A 17,821-nucleotide genomic window follows, 5' to 3' on the forward strand; every position below is an offset into this window, starting at 1 on the left:
GTTAGGCAAACCACCCCGGAACAAAGTCAAGGATGGCCAACCCCCCCTAGAACCAAAGGCGCTTTACTGATGAGGGAGTACCAACGTCATTTGGTGGCTTCGTGGAAAAACTACCTCATAGGTCCCCTATGGGATTGTGTAGCGTTACCAAGACAATGCACAGTCAAGAGGCTCCTCTTCACGCCTCTTCAGAGGATGTTGGGAATGCGAGCAGAGAAAAAGTATAACCCAGAAATAAGCCTAGGCAATGAAGTGCCAATTAAGCCTGTCAAAGTAGACAAGTGATCCAAAATAAGCCTGTCCCCCCTTTCGCACAATATACATATCCAACGTCAAACATTTCACCAAACAGTGAAAGGCACTCTTGAAAAAAAAATTTAAGAAAACACACAACCAATTAAAATGGAGCATTGGGACAAAAAGGAATAAAAGGGTGCATGAGTAGATAATCCATAGAGTTAGAGAAGTAATGCAAGGGCAAAACACAAGAGTAAAAACACAGGTCCAGTTAAAGGTGCCGAAGATGTCTTCCGCCTTTTGTGACTTTACGCCACGTAGAAAGGCACGGTGCAGGTCAAGGGAGAGGTTACTAGCACTTCACCCTGACCCGTAGTCTCCAGGGAAAGGGTCGTAGGACATAAAATGACAAGTCACAGCGCATTGGACAGTAAGACCAGAAATATTTTGCTTAACCAAAATTTTTAACACAAGGCACAACAAAACAAACATCAAAATAAAATAAAATACGAAAGAATCATACCAAATGTCATTAAAATAGCGTTCTATTGACCAGAAAATAACTAGGAAAAACAAAGAAATTGAGCAGCCTGTGAGTTTTGTACATGGGCGTGTCAAATATATATAGATGAATTACAGAAGAATATGTAAAAACTTTGATGAGATTGTGTACAAAGTGCTGTTTTATATGAACTTACAGAGCATTAATGGGGGTTAACATTTAAATTCTTATAATTTACAATCAAAACCAGAAAAAGCGTATATGAAGTGACTGTCCCAATCACATTTCACAAAGTTAGATCTGTAATACAAATAAACAAATTAAGTAATTTATTTATCAATCATGTATTGATAATCCACCCCTAACAAAAACATTTTGTCCCAAAATGAATGTTATATGGTGCCATGCCATATCACATTTTTATTAATTAATTAACTATTATAAATGTTATTATTTTTAAATGGGCAGTTGTCCTTTTAACTCATGTTTATAGCATATTATTCACAAATTTAATACTTGTATAGCATTCGCTCATCTAACACAGTTGCAGTTCACTATAGTACACCTGAACATTCAGTTTCAGCACAAAATAGTCCAATAGTAGAGTCATATATCATAAACACATGAGTCTTCAGTTCGTGTTTTAAATAGAAACCAAAATGTGTCACAATATTTACCAGCCCACTGTTTATAATTATACATCAACAGCTTTCAGATCCACCATCGTTTGGCTTATTTTCATGTCAATAATATTCATTCAACAAAAAAAAAAAATGCAATGATTTACTAAAAAGGAAAAAAAAAATAGAATTCCTGTATCTAAAGTGTAATGAATACAGTAAGTGGAGTAGCTAATGTACTCTATGTTGAGCATGATTCACATGTTATTCAACAATTTTGTGATTCTACTGTAACCGAAAATGGTTTCAGTCATTTGCCAAACCAAGTTCATTTGTTTGCTGAATGCAGACAATACAGATTTTTGCATTCAGATTGTTGTGTGATGTGATCTGTCATATGGTGTGACACCATGTCTCATGGTGTGAGTTTCAGAATGAAAAAATAAGGATTTTGTAATTTATCATAACCTCATCAACGTGACAGATGAGGAATAGTACCAGCAAAGGTCACAATATGTATGGTACTCTTTTTAGAAGGTTTTCCATATTGAAAGGATTTGATTAAAGTCTTTCCATGTGTGAAAGAAGCAGGATAATTTGACTTGCATTATCACATTGAGATCCCTTTTAATTTAATCACAATAACATTCATGTCACATCACACAACAACTCCAGACACAGTTTCAGTAAGTATCTGGGTTGTCTGTTCCAGCTTTCTCAATTATTTGATAAACTGATGTTGGAATATCTACACATACACCTGCTGGTGAGCAATCAATGCCGGTATATGCTTCACAAAATATACCTTCCCAGCTTGACTGATCAAGATTCTGAATATAGTAATGGAGCAGTCATGTGTTGAGAATATATGGTCAGCTGTATTTGTCTCATAATACTTAGTAGTTTTATTTTCCCTAAAAATAATAGCAGAAACATTAGGTGTAGTCTGCGTGCCTGTTGCACCTTGTAGATCATTAGGAATGGCTGTTGAGAGAGTAATGACAGCAGCTTGTGTGACAAACTCTGGGTCTTCTGTAATCATATAGTTATTTAAAAATTTGCCATGGTCTCTTTCATGTTATAGGTGTTTACTAACGTATATAACTATAGGTGTGATTGTTAAAGGTATTGTCCGCCTGCGTGTAGGTGCGCAGTGTGTAAGAGTGTTTTTCAGTGTGTGTTTGCAAGAGAGTATGTGAGAGTGTGTGTGTGTGTGAGGGCCTGTGTGCCCCTCTCTCGCCCCCGGTCTCTTCTCTCTGCAAACTGAGGTTAACTGAATACCTGTAAAAATGAATAGACTAAGAGACGCACATATTATTAGGCAGTAATGGCTTTGTTTGCAAACATAGACTAATATAAACATTCGTTATTAATTTACGTACTGTTAATTGTATCTTACTGAAGTTCCTAACGACTTTTCAAGGAAAATAACACTTTCACTTGTAAAACATATTGAGCAAGGGCTGAAACATTAAATCATATTCAATCTCAGTATAGTCATAATTCTTATATAATCACCCTAACAATATAAATTTGAAGCTCAAAAGCATGTTTCCATAATTATTAGCATCCATTTTTAACACATTTTTATTGATAAGTAATAATGAACACTTCACTAGTATAATTATCAGTGACACTCACTGTTCTGTCCCTTTAGAGGTAGATCAGGGCTTATTTTTCAACACTCTTCGTTGATCAGCGTTTAACCGCAAACATCTCTGTCTCTCCAAAAGGCTCATTATCGGGAATATCTCAGTCTATGTCTCCTCAACCGTTATGACTCGGCTCAGGAGCTCATAAAAGTTATATTACCATTAAATACAGTGTATTGGGGTCTATGGAATCAATAATATTTTATACTTATAATAACTGTTTTTGTCCCGTTATATTAGCTGTACAGCTCGGGCTCAAAGAAGCTCATGATGGTTTATAAACAAACATATAGTTTACAGACAAACAAACAAACAAACATTTATGTTTTAGCGCTTTTTCTCTTGTGTCATATATCTATTTAATTCTTGTGTATTTTCTTGCTTTGTGCTTATAAATTTACATATATTAAGAGCTCTGTATATACTAAAAACATTCAAGATGGTAACCACAGCATATGCTTTTAAACAAAGACAGTGACAAACAAACACATAACATTTACCTTTCCCAGGTCTCTAGAGATCTCTGTTATTTATTTATCTCTCTCTCTCTCTCTGTCAACACTCAACACTCTATCAAAACTTCCTGTTAAGCTTTACGTTAACAACTCTTCTCAGCACACGTCTGTGCTAATTAGTGTAGTTCATTCAATGCAGCAATATTGCACAGCAATAATGTACATATATCAAATTCAACCATTTCTAATAACATTTACATACATGCAATCACCTCTCTCCTGGGAATCAATCATCACAAACCCTTTCAACACTGACACACTCATACATGTGACAATAAGAATTTACACAAAATAATCATAGGTACCTCTACATTGCACAGCCATCATTTTAATATTTTAACAAATATGGAGATCTCAGACATTATTAAAGACAGACTGTAAACAGACAACACAAAACATATACCCCACTAGCCGATTAGGATCATAGACTGTATATAGCTGGACAGAGCATCGTCTCTTAAAAGTGAAGCCACCACAGGTCGGGCGCCCCCTGCTGTTCGGCTGCAGAAAGCTGTGTAACTCCACCCATCCCCATAGGTTTCAATGGCAAAACAGACAACTTTCAATCACGTTTTCTTCTAATATACTGTAATTCTACCTCCATTATTTAAATGCAACAGCTAGTGTAACCTCTGCTTATATTGTCAAATTTTTATATCCCCACAGAATTCGGTTTTTAAAACGTTATTCGGCTCTATTCAAAAAAGGTGTGGTTATGGTAAAAGGGCTGCTTATGGGCGGGACCAATAACAGACCGTCAGCTCCGCTCCGCCCCGCTCTGCAGTCTGTGACCGCGAGGCAGCCCTCGGGGGCGGGGTTATTTAAATGAGTAGGCGGTCTCTCCACAGCCTTTCTCCCTCCTCTGGTCTGTACTGCGCAGACTCTGGTCTCTGAATCGCCAAAATGGAGGAAGATTTTGGCTTCATTTTCATTGAATGAATGGGAACGGCGACACGGCGTCCATCTTTATATACAGTCTATGATTAGGATAGATTCCCTCGTCTCTCCGTCAGTTACAGTGGCGTTCTGCACTAAGCGTTTTTCTACGAGTGAAAACCAATCTCCGCTGTAAACAGTCAAGGATAGAGTGTTTCAACTTACGCTCATGGAACAGAGAGACGGACTTGGTTTCTTCCCTCTGTTAGACAGACAGGTGTCCAAGTCTTTTCCCCTTTTTCTCTTACTCTTTTAGGCCTTTTTTAGCGCACGCTCTCTCTCTGGCGTCGCTCTTATTATATCTCTTGGCGCACGCTTCTGTCTCTGGCGTCGCTCTTATTATATTTCTCTGTTTTCTCTTTTTCTCATATTCTGTTATCAAGTCTAACGTCGTGCTTTCGAGATCGCACCTTATGACGTGTCCCGTCTTTAACGCCCGGGAGATGAAACATACAACATACAGTAGACAGACATTTAACATACAATTATTTTATTATAATTTACTTGAATTTAGGCGTCTAGACACTAAGATGCCCATCAGGCATTTTTATTAAATTTGGTCAATTTGTTTTCAATTTATAATGTTATACACATATTTCTAAATATGTATATATCTTTCTTTAAATCCCAGCCCTTGTCTGCTTATTATACAGTTAGTTGTTATATTATCTTTTATAAAAGTTTTAATTTTCTTTTAACCTCTAAGGCAATGACATCTTTGTGACCAAGAAAATACAATATTTCCACTTCTAGTATTTAAACTGAAAAAGGTTTTAATGCTCACCTTTCCTTCAGCACTGAAGTGGATTGTCTGTTCTTCGCCACAGGATGTCACAGCTGTTTGTCTCTAATCGTCACTGATGTATCTCAGCTAATGGGCTCTTTATCGTTGGGCGCCAAAATGTCGTGCGTTATTTCACGACTCTTCGACTCTTCTAGGCCTCCCTAAAAGGGAAGCCTGGGCTAGCTTAAATGAGCTCTAACCTGGCTAGCTTAAATGAGCTCTAAAACTTATCTAGTCATGCATCACTACAAAAGTTCTAAGTTCAAAAGAAAGAAGATAAAAACAGACGAGTGCCTCAAGTTTAAAGAAAGGAGAAGACGAGTCTTTCCGAAGTTCTAAGTTGATCTTTTATTGTTCTTGAAGTCAGCCAGATAGGGTCAGAAAGCTTCAGTCTTCCGAAAACACAGAGGAATACACACACTTTTATACAGTATTTGGGTGAACAAAGGTGGGGGCTTTTAGCTCCACTTTTCCTTCTCCTGCCCAGCTTTCCCGTGGGAGCTTGGGCCTCTTGAGACACCTGGTATGACTCAGCATATTTCTTATCTGTCTCCCCCTCACAGCCGTACCCAGTGCAGACTGGGCCTTACTGAGGAAGAGCAGACAGAGTTTTAACTGAACTCAATAAACTCGTTCATATATGGCCAAATATACTAATATATGAGTAATATAACATATATTGATCCCTAATATCCTAATTTAGGGACCCACATCTCCCACGTGACTTTTATCTGTAGCTCCGCCCCCTCGTTACCTGTTTCCCCAGGTGTCTTCCATTTCTGTTTTCCTCTGTGTGTATATACACCTTAGCGTTTCCTGTCATTCTTGTCAGTGATTGCACGTTTTACGTCAGTTAGGCTGTTCCCTGTGTTTTTGCTTTATTTCTATATTCCTCGTTTTCCTGCCTGGTCATCCCTGACACCCTGTAACAGATAATGGAAAATGCTCCCTTCCCTCCCTCAGTGCTCCGCTCTTAAACTGCAGCCCACACAGTTTGAACTAAATTTTTCTTAAAATGCTACAACTTTATTCTGGTAATATTACAACTTTAATCTCGTTATATTCAATTTTTATTCTTATAATATTACGCCTTTATTCTCAAAGTTAACTTTTGGTATGGCCCTAAAACACTGTCAGAATTTATAGAGGCATTTCTGGTTCTAGTGTTATTTTGTTTGTGCCCTGAATATCAGGTGTGAAGGGTTTGAGGTGAAAAAACAAATTCATTTGAATTTGGTGTTGTTTATTTGTGTTGAGTGTTATGGCCTGAAGTGTTATAAGTGGAGTTATGTATATAATAAAATTTTGTTAGATTAATCCATGCCCTTTACTCCACCCACTCGCCCTATTTAAACCCTCACTTCTTCTCCACCTGTGTTTGGCACAACTTAGCCATCTGAGTATTCCTCTCTCTCCCAAGAAGACCATCTGCCCTGCTACGTCATAATCCTGGATTCCGTTTCTCTTCAAGCTTCCCTTTCGCAAGACAAGCTGGACCACATTAAGGGCGCCCTGTCTTAATTTCTCGAACACCAGCGCAGCTCCAGACAAATATGTATCTCCCTTTTGGGGTATTATTCCCCAGGGCAGGTCATTCATTTCTCATCTTCTCATGCTTTCATCTTCCGCCACCCCTCTCTACCAAACAGTCACCCTGGACCAAGCTAGCCTTTCCAAGCTGCGCTTCTGGCTTCTCCTACTCTCCCACTGGAATGGCATATCTCTTTCGTCTTCCTGAAGTTTCTGATCACTCTGACTTTCTTTTCGCTGATGCCGCCCTCTTCCATCGGATTTGAAGGCTTTTGTGGCACCGGTTGGTTCTCCTTTCCCTGGGCTCAGGAGCTTTTCGAACAGTCGGCTGCAGACGGTGACTCCACTGCCTTACGGGAGTTATACCCCGTCGTGATCGCTGCCATGCTCTGGGGTCTGCTGACATTCTCTCTCGTTTCCACCTGCTGAAATTCAGGACCTAGGCACCACACATGGACTGTCAGCCCACTCAGACTCTTATTCAGATACCATCTTCCCACTTTACCACCACTTCTAAGGATCTTATCATCGACTCCGTAGCTCCAAGCACCTTGTCCACCTACTGGACAGGTTGGCAGTGCTTTAAACGTTTCCACCATATCCATTGCTTACCCTTTCCCTTTTTAGATCTCCACACTCTGTCCTCCTTTCTCATCTTCTCTAGCATTCACTTTTCAATCCGGTCCTCCACTCTAAAAGTCTACCTATCCGCCATAAATTTTTTTCTTATTCTGCTATTGGGATCTTCTCACCCATTTTCCAAGCACCACCAAATATCCCTAGTCATCAGAGGAATCAGCAGACGAGAGCCGCGTACGCCCAATCAGCGCCTCCTCATCACGTCTCACGTATTGCATTACTGCCTTCTCATGCTCCGCCACGGCTACGCCTCTCCCTCTATCTCTGCTATGCTAGAATCCATGTTTCTCCTCGCTTTCTTTGGTTTTCCCTGCTGCTCAGAATTTACAACTTCCACTACCTCTCACAATCCTGCTCTTCACCCCTGTCTTTCGGATTTATCTATCTTAGACGAAACAACACTCACGTTCAGAATCAAATGCATCAAAACCGACCAGCTCAGCATTTCTGCCCTTATCTATCTCTTCAAACTCACTTCTCCTCTCAGCCCTTATGAGCCTATCATCATGTACCTCAGTCACCGTTACACTCATCAAGCTTCTCCGGACGACCCTCTTTTCGTCATTGAATCCGGATCACCTGTTACTCGCCATTGATTTTACCATCTCCTTAAGGATTCTTTCACTCAGTGGTTTTAACCCTTCTTTTTTTTCAGCTCACTCTTTCAGAATCGGCGTTGCATCCACCGCATCTCACCACAGTTTACCCGATCACACTGTACAAATCCTCAGATGCTGGACTTCTCAAGCATACCATGGATATATGAGAACCCACGCAAAGGACCTTTTAGCTGCTCACGAGTGTCTGTTTGTGCTTCAGCTTTTCGCGTCCTAGCTAAGCTGCCCCGAACTCCAGCCCAAATGTCCACTGAGTCCCCCCCCCCCTCTCCATCTCTTCTTCCATCTAGGGCATGGGTTAATACTAGCAAAAATCTCAGTACAGCAGTGTCTCATGTTTTATTGTTTTATTTTGTTGCTCTGACAGACACAGAAGCCTGTGAAACAACACCATGCACCGATATTAGGTACACTAAACAGCTTTCTGGAAACATGAAGATATCAGTGTGGAAAGATGACCTCACTACTCATAAAGTGGATGCTGTGGTCAATTCAGCCAATGAGCAGTTAAATCATGGAGGAGGACTTGCTCTAGCTCTGAGTCTGGCTGGGGGTCCTGAAATCCAACAAATGTGTGACCACTTTATACAGACAAACAAACGTGTTCATACAGGAGATGCTATTGTCACTACAGCTGGAAAGCTCCCTTGTAAAATGATCATACATGCGGTTGGCCCCTCTGTGCCCTACAATCCCTCAGCGAAAGACGTTTCTAATGCCAAGCCTTTCCTGGAGAGTGTTATATGGAAAATCTTAACACTTGCTCAGTATAACAATCTGCAATCAGTTGCAATTCCTGCTATTAGCTCTGGCCTTTATAATTTTCCACGACACATCTGCGCAGACATCATAGTGAACACTGTGAAGTCATTCAGTGATAAACAACACCCACAGTCCACAAGCTTAGAAGTTCGTCTGGTGAATAATGATGACCCCTCCGTTCGGGAGATGCTGAGAGCTTGCCAGCAATTTCTGGGACCATCAGCCACACAAAGTGGGGCAATACAAAGCCAGAGCGTCTCATCAGCCACATCTACACATTCTAATCAGGGGAATGTGACTTTCTTCTTCAAAAAGGGAGAAATTCAAGAGCAAACAGTAAGTTAAAAAAAAAATAAACATTTACTAGCCTTTACAAAAAAAAACATTTGTAACTTAAATGTAACTTATAAAGTACAAGTCAAATATTTGTTCTTATATGTTCTTATTCAACATTTTAAAAATATAAAGATGAGAAAATGCGAAGATGTGCAAACTTATTAGCAAGAGGTACTTTGAAGAATCTAAAATATTCTAAAAACATATTCTCGTTTGTTTAACACTTCTTTTTTTACTAAATAATTCCATGTTTTTATTCATAGTTTGGATGATTTTAGTATTAACCTACAATGAAGAACAATTTAAAATGATAAAAAAAAAACACTGAATTCAAGGTGTGTCCCAACTTTTGCACAGTACTGTACACTGTGTGGACAAAGGTAATGAAAAAGAATGACAACAGAATTTTGTGATTAATCGTGAGTGTTAATAAGTGTTATAAGTATCTCTGTATGTGTGTACATGTATACCTAAAAGTATGTGCATGAAAGAACTGCCCCCCATTTCAGTTTTTTTCTCTTTATTTATCCAAAATAACTTCTCAATATTAATGTTAAAAAAAACAGTTGCAAATAAGTAAGAAGAAATTAAAATCTTGACAAAACACTATACTAATTTTTATTAAAAGTTGCACAACAATGGCACCAAATGTTAAAAGAAATAAGTAAATTGATTTAAAAAAATACATAAATACCACCATCATTATTTAAAAAAGGTCTATTATCATTAATATTGCCTACATTTACATTATATTGCCTAATAATATTGGTAATCTTGTGAATAACCATTGTAAAAACACATACACTCATACAGTGGTGAGAAAAAGTGTTTGCCCCCTTCCTGATTTCCTGCATGTTTTTCACACTTAAATGTTTCGGAACATCAAACCAATTTAAATATTAGTCAAAGACAACACAGGTAAATACAAAATTATATTTTAAATGAAGGTGTTTATTATTAAGGAAGAAAAAAATCCAAACTTACATGGCCCTGTGTGAAAAAGTGATTGCCCACTTGTTAAAACATACCGTCACTGTGGTTTCTGACTCCTGTTCTCAATCAAGACATGACTTAAATAGGACCTGCCTGACAAAGTGAAGTCCACCAAAAGATCCTTAAAAGCTACACATCATGCCGAACAATTTAGAAAGAAGGTAGTTGAGATCTATCAGTCTGGAAAGGTTATAAAGCCATTTCCAAAGCTTTGGGAATCCAGCAAACCACAGTGTGAGCCATTGTCCACAAATGGCAAAGACATGGAACAGTGGTGAACCTTCCCAGGAGTGGCCGGCCTCCTAAAATTACAGCAAGAGCCTAGCGACGATTCATCCAAGAGGTCACAAAAGACCCCACAACAACATCCAAAGAACTGCAGGCCTCACCTGCCTCAGTTAAGGTCAGTGTTCATGCCTCCACCATTAGACTGGGCAAAAATGGCCTACATGGCAGAGTTCCTAGACGAAAACCACTGCTGAGCAAAAAGAACATTAAAGCTCGTTTAAATTTTTCCAGAACACATCTTGATGATCCCCAAGACTTCTGGGAAAACATTCTGTGGACCGATGATCCAAAACACACCAGCAAGTCCACCTCTGAATGGCTGTGGAAAAACAAAATGAAGACTTTAGAGTGGCTTAGTCAAAGTCACTCTAAATCCGATTAAGATGCTGTGGCATGACCTTAAAAAGGCTGTTCATGCTCGAAAACCCTCCAATGTGGCTGAATTACAACAATTCTGCAAAGATGAGTGAAGCCAAAATTCCTCCACAACGCTGTAAAAGACTCATTGCAAGTTATTGCAAACGCCTGGTTGCAGTTGTTGCTGCTAAGGGTGGAACAACCAGCTATTAGTTTTAGGGGGCAATCACTTTTTCACACATTTTTTTTCTCCCTTAATAACAAACACCTTCATTTAAAAATTGCATTTTGTATTTACCTGTTTTGTCTTTGACTAATATTTAAAATGGTTTAATGTTCTGAAACAAGTGTGACAAACATGCAAAAAATCAGGAAGGGGGCAAACACTTTTTCACACCACTGTATGAATTCAATTAAAATCTGAGGTAATTTTTCACATTTCAAGAATTGTGGAAGATTTTTTAATGTAGCATCCACAGCCTTGTATTATTTTTTGTATTTTGAAGTTCCAGGTGTGAATGGATTGAGGCAAAAAAAATAGTATTGCATTTTGGTGTTGTTTATTTTTGTTGTGTTTGAAGTGTTATGGCCTGAAGTTTGGTGAAATCTAGCATTGTCTCATGTTTTATTGTTTTATTTTGTTGCTCTGACAGACACAGACGCCTGTGAAACAACACCATGCACCGAAAATTTGGTACACTAAACAGCTATCTGGAGGCATGAAGATATCAGTGTGGAAAGATGCCCTTACTACTCATAAAGTTGATGCTGTGGTCAATACGGCCAATGAGCAGTTACAACATGGAGGAGGTCTTGCTTTAGCTCTGAGTCGGGCTGGGGGTCCTGAAATCCAACAAATGTGTGACCACTATATACAGACAAACGGACGTGTTCATACAGGAGATGCTATTATGACTTCAGCTGGAAATCTTCCTTGTAAAATGATCATACATGCGGTTGGCCCCTCTGTGCCCAAAAATCCCTCAGCGAAAGACGTTTCTGCAGCCAAGCCTTTCCTGGAGAGTGTTATATGGAAAATCTTAACACTTGCTCAGTATAACAATCTGCAATCAGTTGCAATTCCTGCTATTAGCTCTGGCCTTTATAATTTTCCACGACACATCTGTGCAGACATCATAGTGAACACTGTGAAGTCATTCAGTGATAAACAACACCCACAGTCCACAAGCTTAGAAGTTCGTCTGGTGAATAATGATGACCCCTCCGTTCGTGAGATGCTGAGAGCTTGCCAACAACTTTTGGGACCATCAGGCACAATGCAGAAGCAGACCATTGTATCAACAAAGTCTGCATAGGTTACCCTTGTCAGCCACTTACAAAGAAGCGTGATAATTGTGTGCTTCATTATTTCTTCAAACAATTTATAAGTAAATTAAGCTGTTCTTTTCTTTTTTGCCCCCTTGTTGGAAGTGTGCAATAAATAATAGGTTACAGAGGGCCACTTAGTATATCAGAAGTATGTCAGTTGCATGTGAAAAATCTACCTAGGATGCAGTCTACAACACATTCAGCATTCAAACTCTGCACAATTTAATTAATTTCTTTGCTCTCATACCTGAGAAAACATATGCAAACCCACACATTCTGATAAATAACCAGTTAGGTCATATACAGCTTAAATGTACTGATTGTCTTAGAAGTAATTGTTTAATTACTTTAGATTACTTAGTAATTGTGTTTTGTAATTAGTAATTTAGTTTAATTTACCTTGTCTTTGTGAAAATCCTTGTTTGCTGCCATATCAATGTATAAAATATTTAATGTTTAAAATATAGCATTAAAATGGCTTTCTCTGGCAGCTATTGTTCTTTGTTTCTAGTTAGAAATTTACAATTGTGATTAAAGATTTAAACATTCATATGAGGCTGATTTTCATTATTTGAGAATTCTGGGCAGAGTATCAAACCATATGTTCTGAGGCCATTATAAAACCTATAAGGAGCAGGGGAATATGACTCTTCTCCTTAAAGAGAAAGAAATTTATAAATATATAAATAAAATAAAAAACATTATGTCTTTACAAAATTGCATTACAATTTGTAACATAAATTATATACAATCTCAATTTAGCATCCTTACAATCCTAACAATGTTGCAGTGCACTATGTAGGAGTTAGGTTTAGTCATCTTAAAAACATTCTGCCTGCTTCTGTATTTTTGCATTAAACTCCATACTGACACTTCTGTGGCAAAGGCTCAGTAAGTTCAAATATCTTCTTCTGCTAAAATCCACTTTTTCTTATTCGTTGTGAAATACTATAGGTATCTCTGAGTTGTATATGCATGCTGCACATGAAACTGTTCTTCAACCCATATTGCCTGTTGAAGAGCTTACAGTTCTGTTTACACCAGCTAGTTAAAGTTAGCTATCTTGTGTAAGCAACTAAAGGTTTAAATCGGGGCCTCCGGTCCGGGAATTTAATTAGAATTCAGTACGGTCTAGATGGAGAAAATGTTGTCAGTCCAAGGTCCGGATTCAGTGCTATATCCTGTATTCTAATTAATATATATATATATATATATATATATATATATATATATATATAATGCCTCTCTGGTCAGATTTTATGAATATTCCTCCCCGTCTCTTTTGTTTCCGTCAGTTCTCGGGTGCTCTATCTCTTTTTAAAGGCGTTTTTTCCCGGCCGTGTCCCAATTCACTAGCCGGGGCAGCTGTCTGCACAAATCTATAAAAACAGAACTGCTAAAAAAAAATGTAAGTTATTTTTAAGTTTTAAGTTATTTTTAGGCGAGAATGTAGAGGTACAGGTTTCAGATATATTGTTTATTTATTAAAAAAATGACTTCGGGAAAATCTACATGTACCTATTCAGAACATAATTCGTGCACTGAGAAAGTGATGTAATCAAGTGGGGTGGGGGAAAAGCCGGTCGGCGGTGGGAAAAAGCATCAGGCTAAAGAAAATGATCTGCTGCACTCTGACACACACTGTGGTCTCCTGGTAGGTAGATTCGGACTGAGACCCACCTCTACTGTTTGGACTAAACTGGGGGTTTCGGCCTTTTTCACATCTACTATTTTGGTTTGAACCAAACAAAATTTTTTAGTACTATTATATTGTGGTATAATACAATATAGTACCTTTTAAAAACAGCAACAAATTCCTTCCAAATATTTTTTATTAACTTTCACTAAACTTTATATCTGAGCCTTAATTATTGAAAAAAATGATTATTTATATAGATTCATACACACACACACACACACACACATTCAGATTCAACTTTAATTAACATTACATACATAAAAATCCTTACCATAAAATTCTCACAGAGTGCCATTTGCCCATAATGTGGAAAGTTTATGAAAGATATAAATATCTCTGCTTTCCAATAATTCTGTATAAACAGGTAAATAGAAATGCTTTAAATATATTAATAAACTCATATTTTACATACAAGCACTTTTGACTTCTCATCACCCTTTTAAAGATACATGCTTTTGTTGGACAGTAACAATATTATACAGTGTTTTTAGTCTAAAACACTAGTCTAGTTTTTTTTTTTGAGAAGAGAGTGCAAAATGACAAATAACTAAATAAACCTCCATCCCTACAATAAATAAAGTAAAAATATTAAATCTATACAATCAGGAAAAAGTAGTTGTGCACTGAATTTGTAAACACAGCTGTAGAATATGGAGAAATCTGTAACAGTCTGATCATGTGGAAGGTTGATCTTCATTTTTCTTTAGTCCAGGGAGAGAGAGTTCATACCTGGATAGAAAAGAGAGAAAAATATAATTCAGATTATTAAATTTACTTCTCTTCTCAGTTGATACAGTCATATGAAAAAGTTTGGGCCCCCTATTAATCTTAATCATTTTTAGTTCTAAATATTTGGGTGTTTGCAACAGCCATTTCAGATTGATATATCTAATAACTGATGGAAACAGTAATATTTCAGGATTGAAATGAGGTTTATTGTACTAACAGAAAATGTGCAATATGCATTAAACCAAAATTTGATCGATGCAAAAGTATGGGCACCCTTATCATTTTATTGATTTGAATACTCCTAACTACTTTTTACTGACTTACTGAAGCACTAAATTGGTTTGGTAACATCATTGAGCTTGGAACTTCATAGCCAGGTGTATCCAATCATGAGAAAAATTATTTAAGGTGGCCAATTGCAAGTTGGGCTAATCAAAACAACTCTCAAATTATCTAAAAACAAAGATTGTTCAACATAGTTGTTCAGGGGAAGGATACAAAAAGTTGTCTCAGAGATTTAACCTGTCAGTTTCCACTGTGAGGAACATAGTAAGGAAATGGAAGACCACAGGGACAGTTCTTTTTAAGCCCAGAAGTGGCAGGCCAAGAAAAATATCAGAAAGGCAGAGAAGAAGAATGGTGAGAACAGTCAAGGACAATCCACAGACCACCCCCAAAGAGCTGCAGCATCATCTTGCTGCAGATGGTGTCACTGTGCATCGGTCAACAATACAGCGCACTTTACACAAGGAGAAGCTGTATGGGAGAGTGATGCGAAAGAAGCCATTTCTGCAAGCATGCCACAAACAGAGTCGCCTGAGGTGTGCTTTTGCTCTATGTTGCACTATGTTGAACAATCTTTGTTTTTAGATCATTTGAGAGTTGTTTTGATGAGCCCATGATGCCACTCTTCAGAGGAGATTCTAATAGGAGAACAACTTGCAATTGGCCACCTTAAATACCTTGTCTCATGATTGGATACACCTGGCTATGAAGTTCAAAGCTCAATGAGGTTACCAAACCAATGTTGTGCTTCAGTAAGTCAGTAAAAAGTAGTAAGGAGTATTCAAATAAAAAAAAATGATAAGGGTGCCCATACTTTTGCACCGGTCAAATTTTGGTTTAATGCATATTGCACATTTTCTGTTAGTACAATAAACCTCATTTCAGTCCTGAAATATTACTGTTTCCATCAGTTATTAGATATATCAAACTGAAACGGCTGTTGCAAACACCCAAATATTTAGAACTAAAAATGATTAAGATTAATAGGGGTGCCCAAACTTTTTCATATGACTGTAAATGCTGGTCATACACAGAGTATCTCACCATTCAATGGAACCTTTCACAATATCTGTCTTAGACAGATCAATCAGCACCTGAAGACACAAAACAGAGGACAGAGGTGAATTTTAAGTAGGGCTACAACTGATAATGATTAGTAATAGACTAATCTGTTATTTTTATTTTTTATTAGGTGATATTCAAAAAAAGAATTGTCAGTGAAGCTCCTGTTCATGTTTTACCACACTATGACAGCTCAATTCTTAAGGTGAGCTGAGTGCTCAAAAACTTTGAAAACATTAATCTTCATACAGATGCACAGACCAACACATATCATTAAATATGGTATTTTTTTCATTACTCATTTTATCTGGTATTTTTCCATCAGTCAATAAAATTCTGCTTGCACTGGCATCGTGCCTCAATCATGGTCAAACATAATGATATATAAGTGAAGTTAAGTATAATATATTGATGTAGTCTGAGATTGGCATAAGTTGCGCAGGGTGTACGATAGGGCCCCAAGACTCTAACATGTCTTTTATATTTGACAATATTTACTGAACTTAGCTTTAATTTTACTTAACTTCACTTTTATATCAGAGTTAGGTCAAATATAATGATATAAAAGTTAGGTAAAATGTTCTATAAACACGGCTATAAATCCATCGGAGAAGCTGCTGTGAGAACCTGTGAGTAACTCATATACCAGAACATCTCAAGCGGGAGGATGAAGTGATAAATCTCTCTCTCTCAATCTCTCTCTCTCTCTCTCTCATAGTTGATCATTTTGGTAAAACTTTGTGAAACCTGTAGAGTCTATTGAGTTTTTGAGTTTGTTTCTCAGATCTTATTTCTAAGCTATCTGATATGATGTGTAAAAACTAATAAAAAATAGTTTTTATTACCCACTCTGAAAATGAATTAAAACTAACCGAATTGGAGGAGAAAAAGTAACAACAAAATTAAATTAAATTATAATGAAAATTTCTAAACTATTTTAAGTTACAAGTTAAACTGTTTAAAGAAAGTTCCACCAAAGTTGCATCACGCAGCTCTGGCCGCACGTGAGCTCCTCCACTTGTCCGCGTTTGACTTGCAGCGCTGTGTGCAGCTGTTCTTATACATTTTTATTAAATAATAGGTCTGCGCTCCTTCAGTGTTTCAGTGTTAATTAACATCATTCTTGACAGATTTCCCTTAATCAAACAGCCTGAAAACAGACAGTTTGTGGGGCGGATCGGGTCGGGCTCATAATGACAGTTTATAGGTCGGGTTGGGTCGGGCTCGGGCAGAATGTGCACAGGCTTGGGCCGGGTCGGGTCTGTTACGGTTTAGTGGGGGAGGTGGACTCAAATGCAGAGTTATTTTTATTTACTTATTTTATTTATTTTTTATTTGCTTATTTATTAGTCTTATTATTTATTGGTAATATTATATTTGATATAACTGATGTGTCTGTATGTGTGTGCAGTTGGTTTGATGGTGTGCTTGAACCGGGGTTTGAACTCCCAACCTTTGTAACTGCAGACGGGTGTGCTACCACTGCACTACTTAGAGTGTGTGCAGTGGCTTTGGATGAGGGCCTTAAATGTGGCAGTGAAGAAAAAGGGCGGGAAAATCAAACAAAGGATCTGCTGCCACATGGCATGGCTCAAACAAAGGAAATTAACTCAAACTTTAAGAAACTTAGGAAAGACTTCTTGAAAATAAAAACTTCAAAAATAAACTGAGATCTTTTCTCTCTCTTTTGCGGCTTCTTTTAAGATCTCTCTCTTTATTTTTTGTGAGACTTTGTTTCTTTTGAGATCTTTTTTTTGTGGCTTCTTTCAATATATATATATATATATTTTTTTTTTGTGAGCCTTTATTTCTTTTAAGATCTTTTCTTTTTTTTGTGGCTTCTTTTAAGATCTCTTTTTTTTGTGAGCCTTTGTTTCTTTTAGGATCTCTCCTTTTTTGTGGCTTCTTTTAAGAGTTCTTTTCTTTCTAATCTTTTTCTTTTGTACCCA

The 17,821-nt window shown here is 37.6% G+C and overlaps 1 protein-coding gene across 1 annotated transcript in view; it reads right to left on the reverse strand.

Annotated features, from left to right (window-relative positions):
* Positions 1 to 14,018: 14,018 nt before the first annotated feature.
* Positions 14,019 to 17,821, reverse strand: part of esyt3 (extended synaptotagmin-like protein 3) — a 47,881-nt gene continuing 44,078 nt past the window's right edge. The window contains exons 22-23 of the mRNA XM_049485304.1: positions 15,855 to 15,904; positions 14,019 to 14,525 (exon numbers count right to left, since the gene is read on the reverse strand). Coding sequence (XP_049341261.1) covers positions 14,471 to 14,525; positions 15,855 to 15,904 — 105 coding nt within the window. The 3' untranslated portion in view covers positions 14,019 to 14,470. The remainder of the gene's footprint in view (positions 14,526 to 15,854; positions 15,905 to 17,821) is intronic.

The sequence above is a fragment of the Astyanax mexicanus genome, chromosome 11 (genome assembly GCF_023375975.1).
Source record: "Astyanax mexicanus isolate ESR-SI-001 chromosome 11, AstMex3_surface, whole genome shotgun sequence".
Lineage (NCBI taxonomy): Eukaryota > Metazoa > Chordata > Actinopteri > Characiformes > Acestrorhamphidae > Astyanax > Astyanax mexicanus.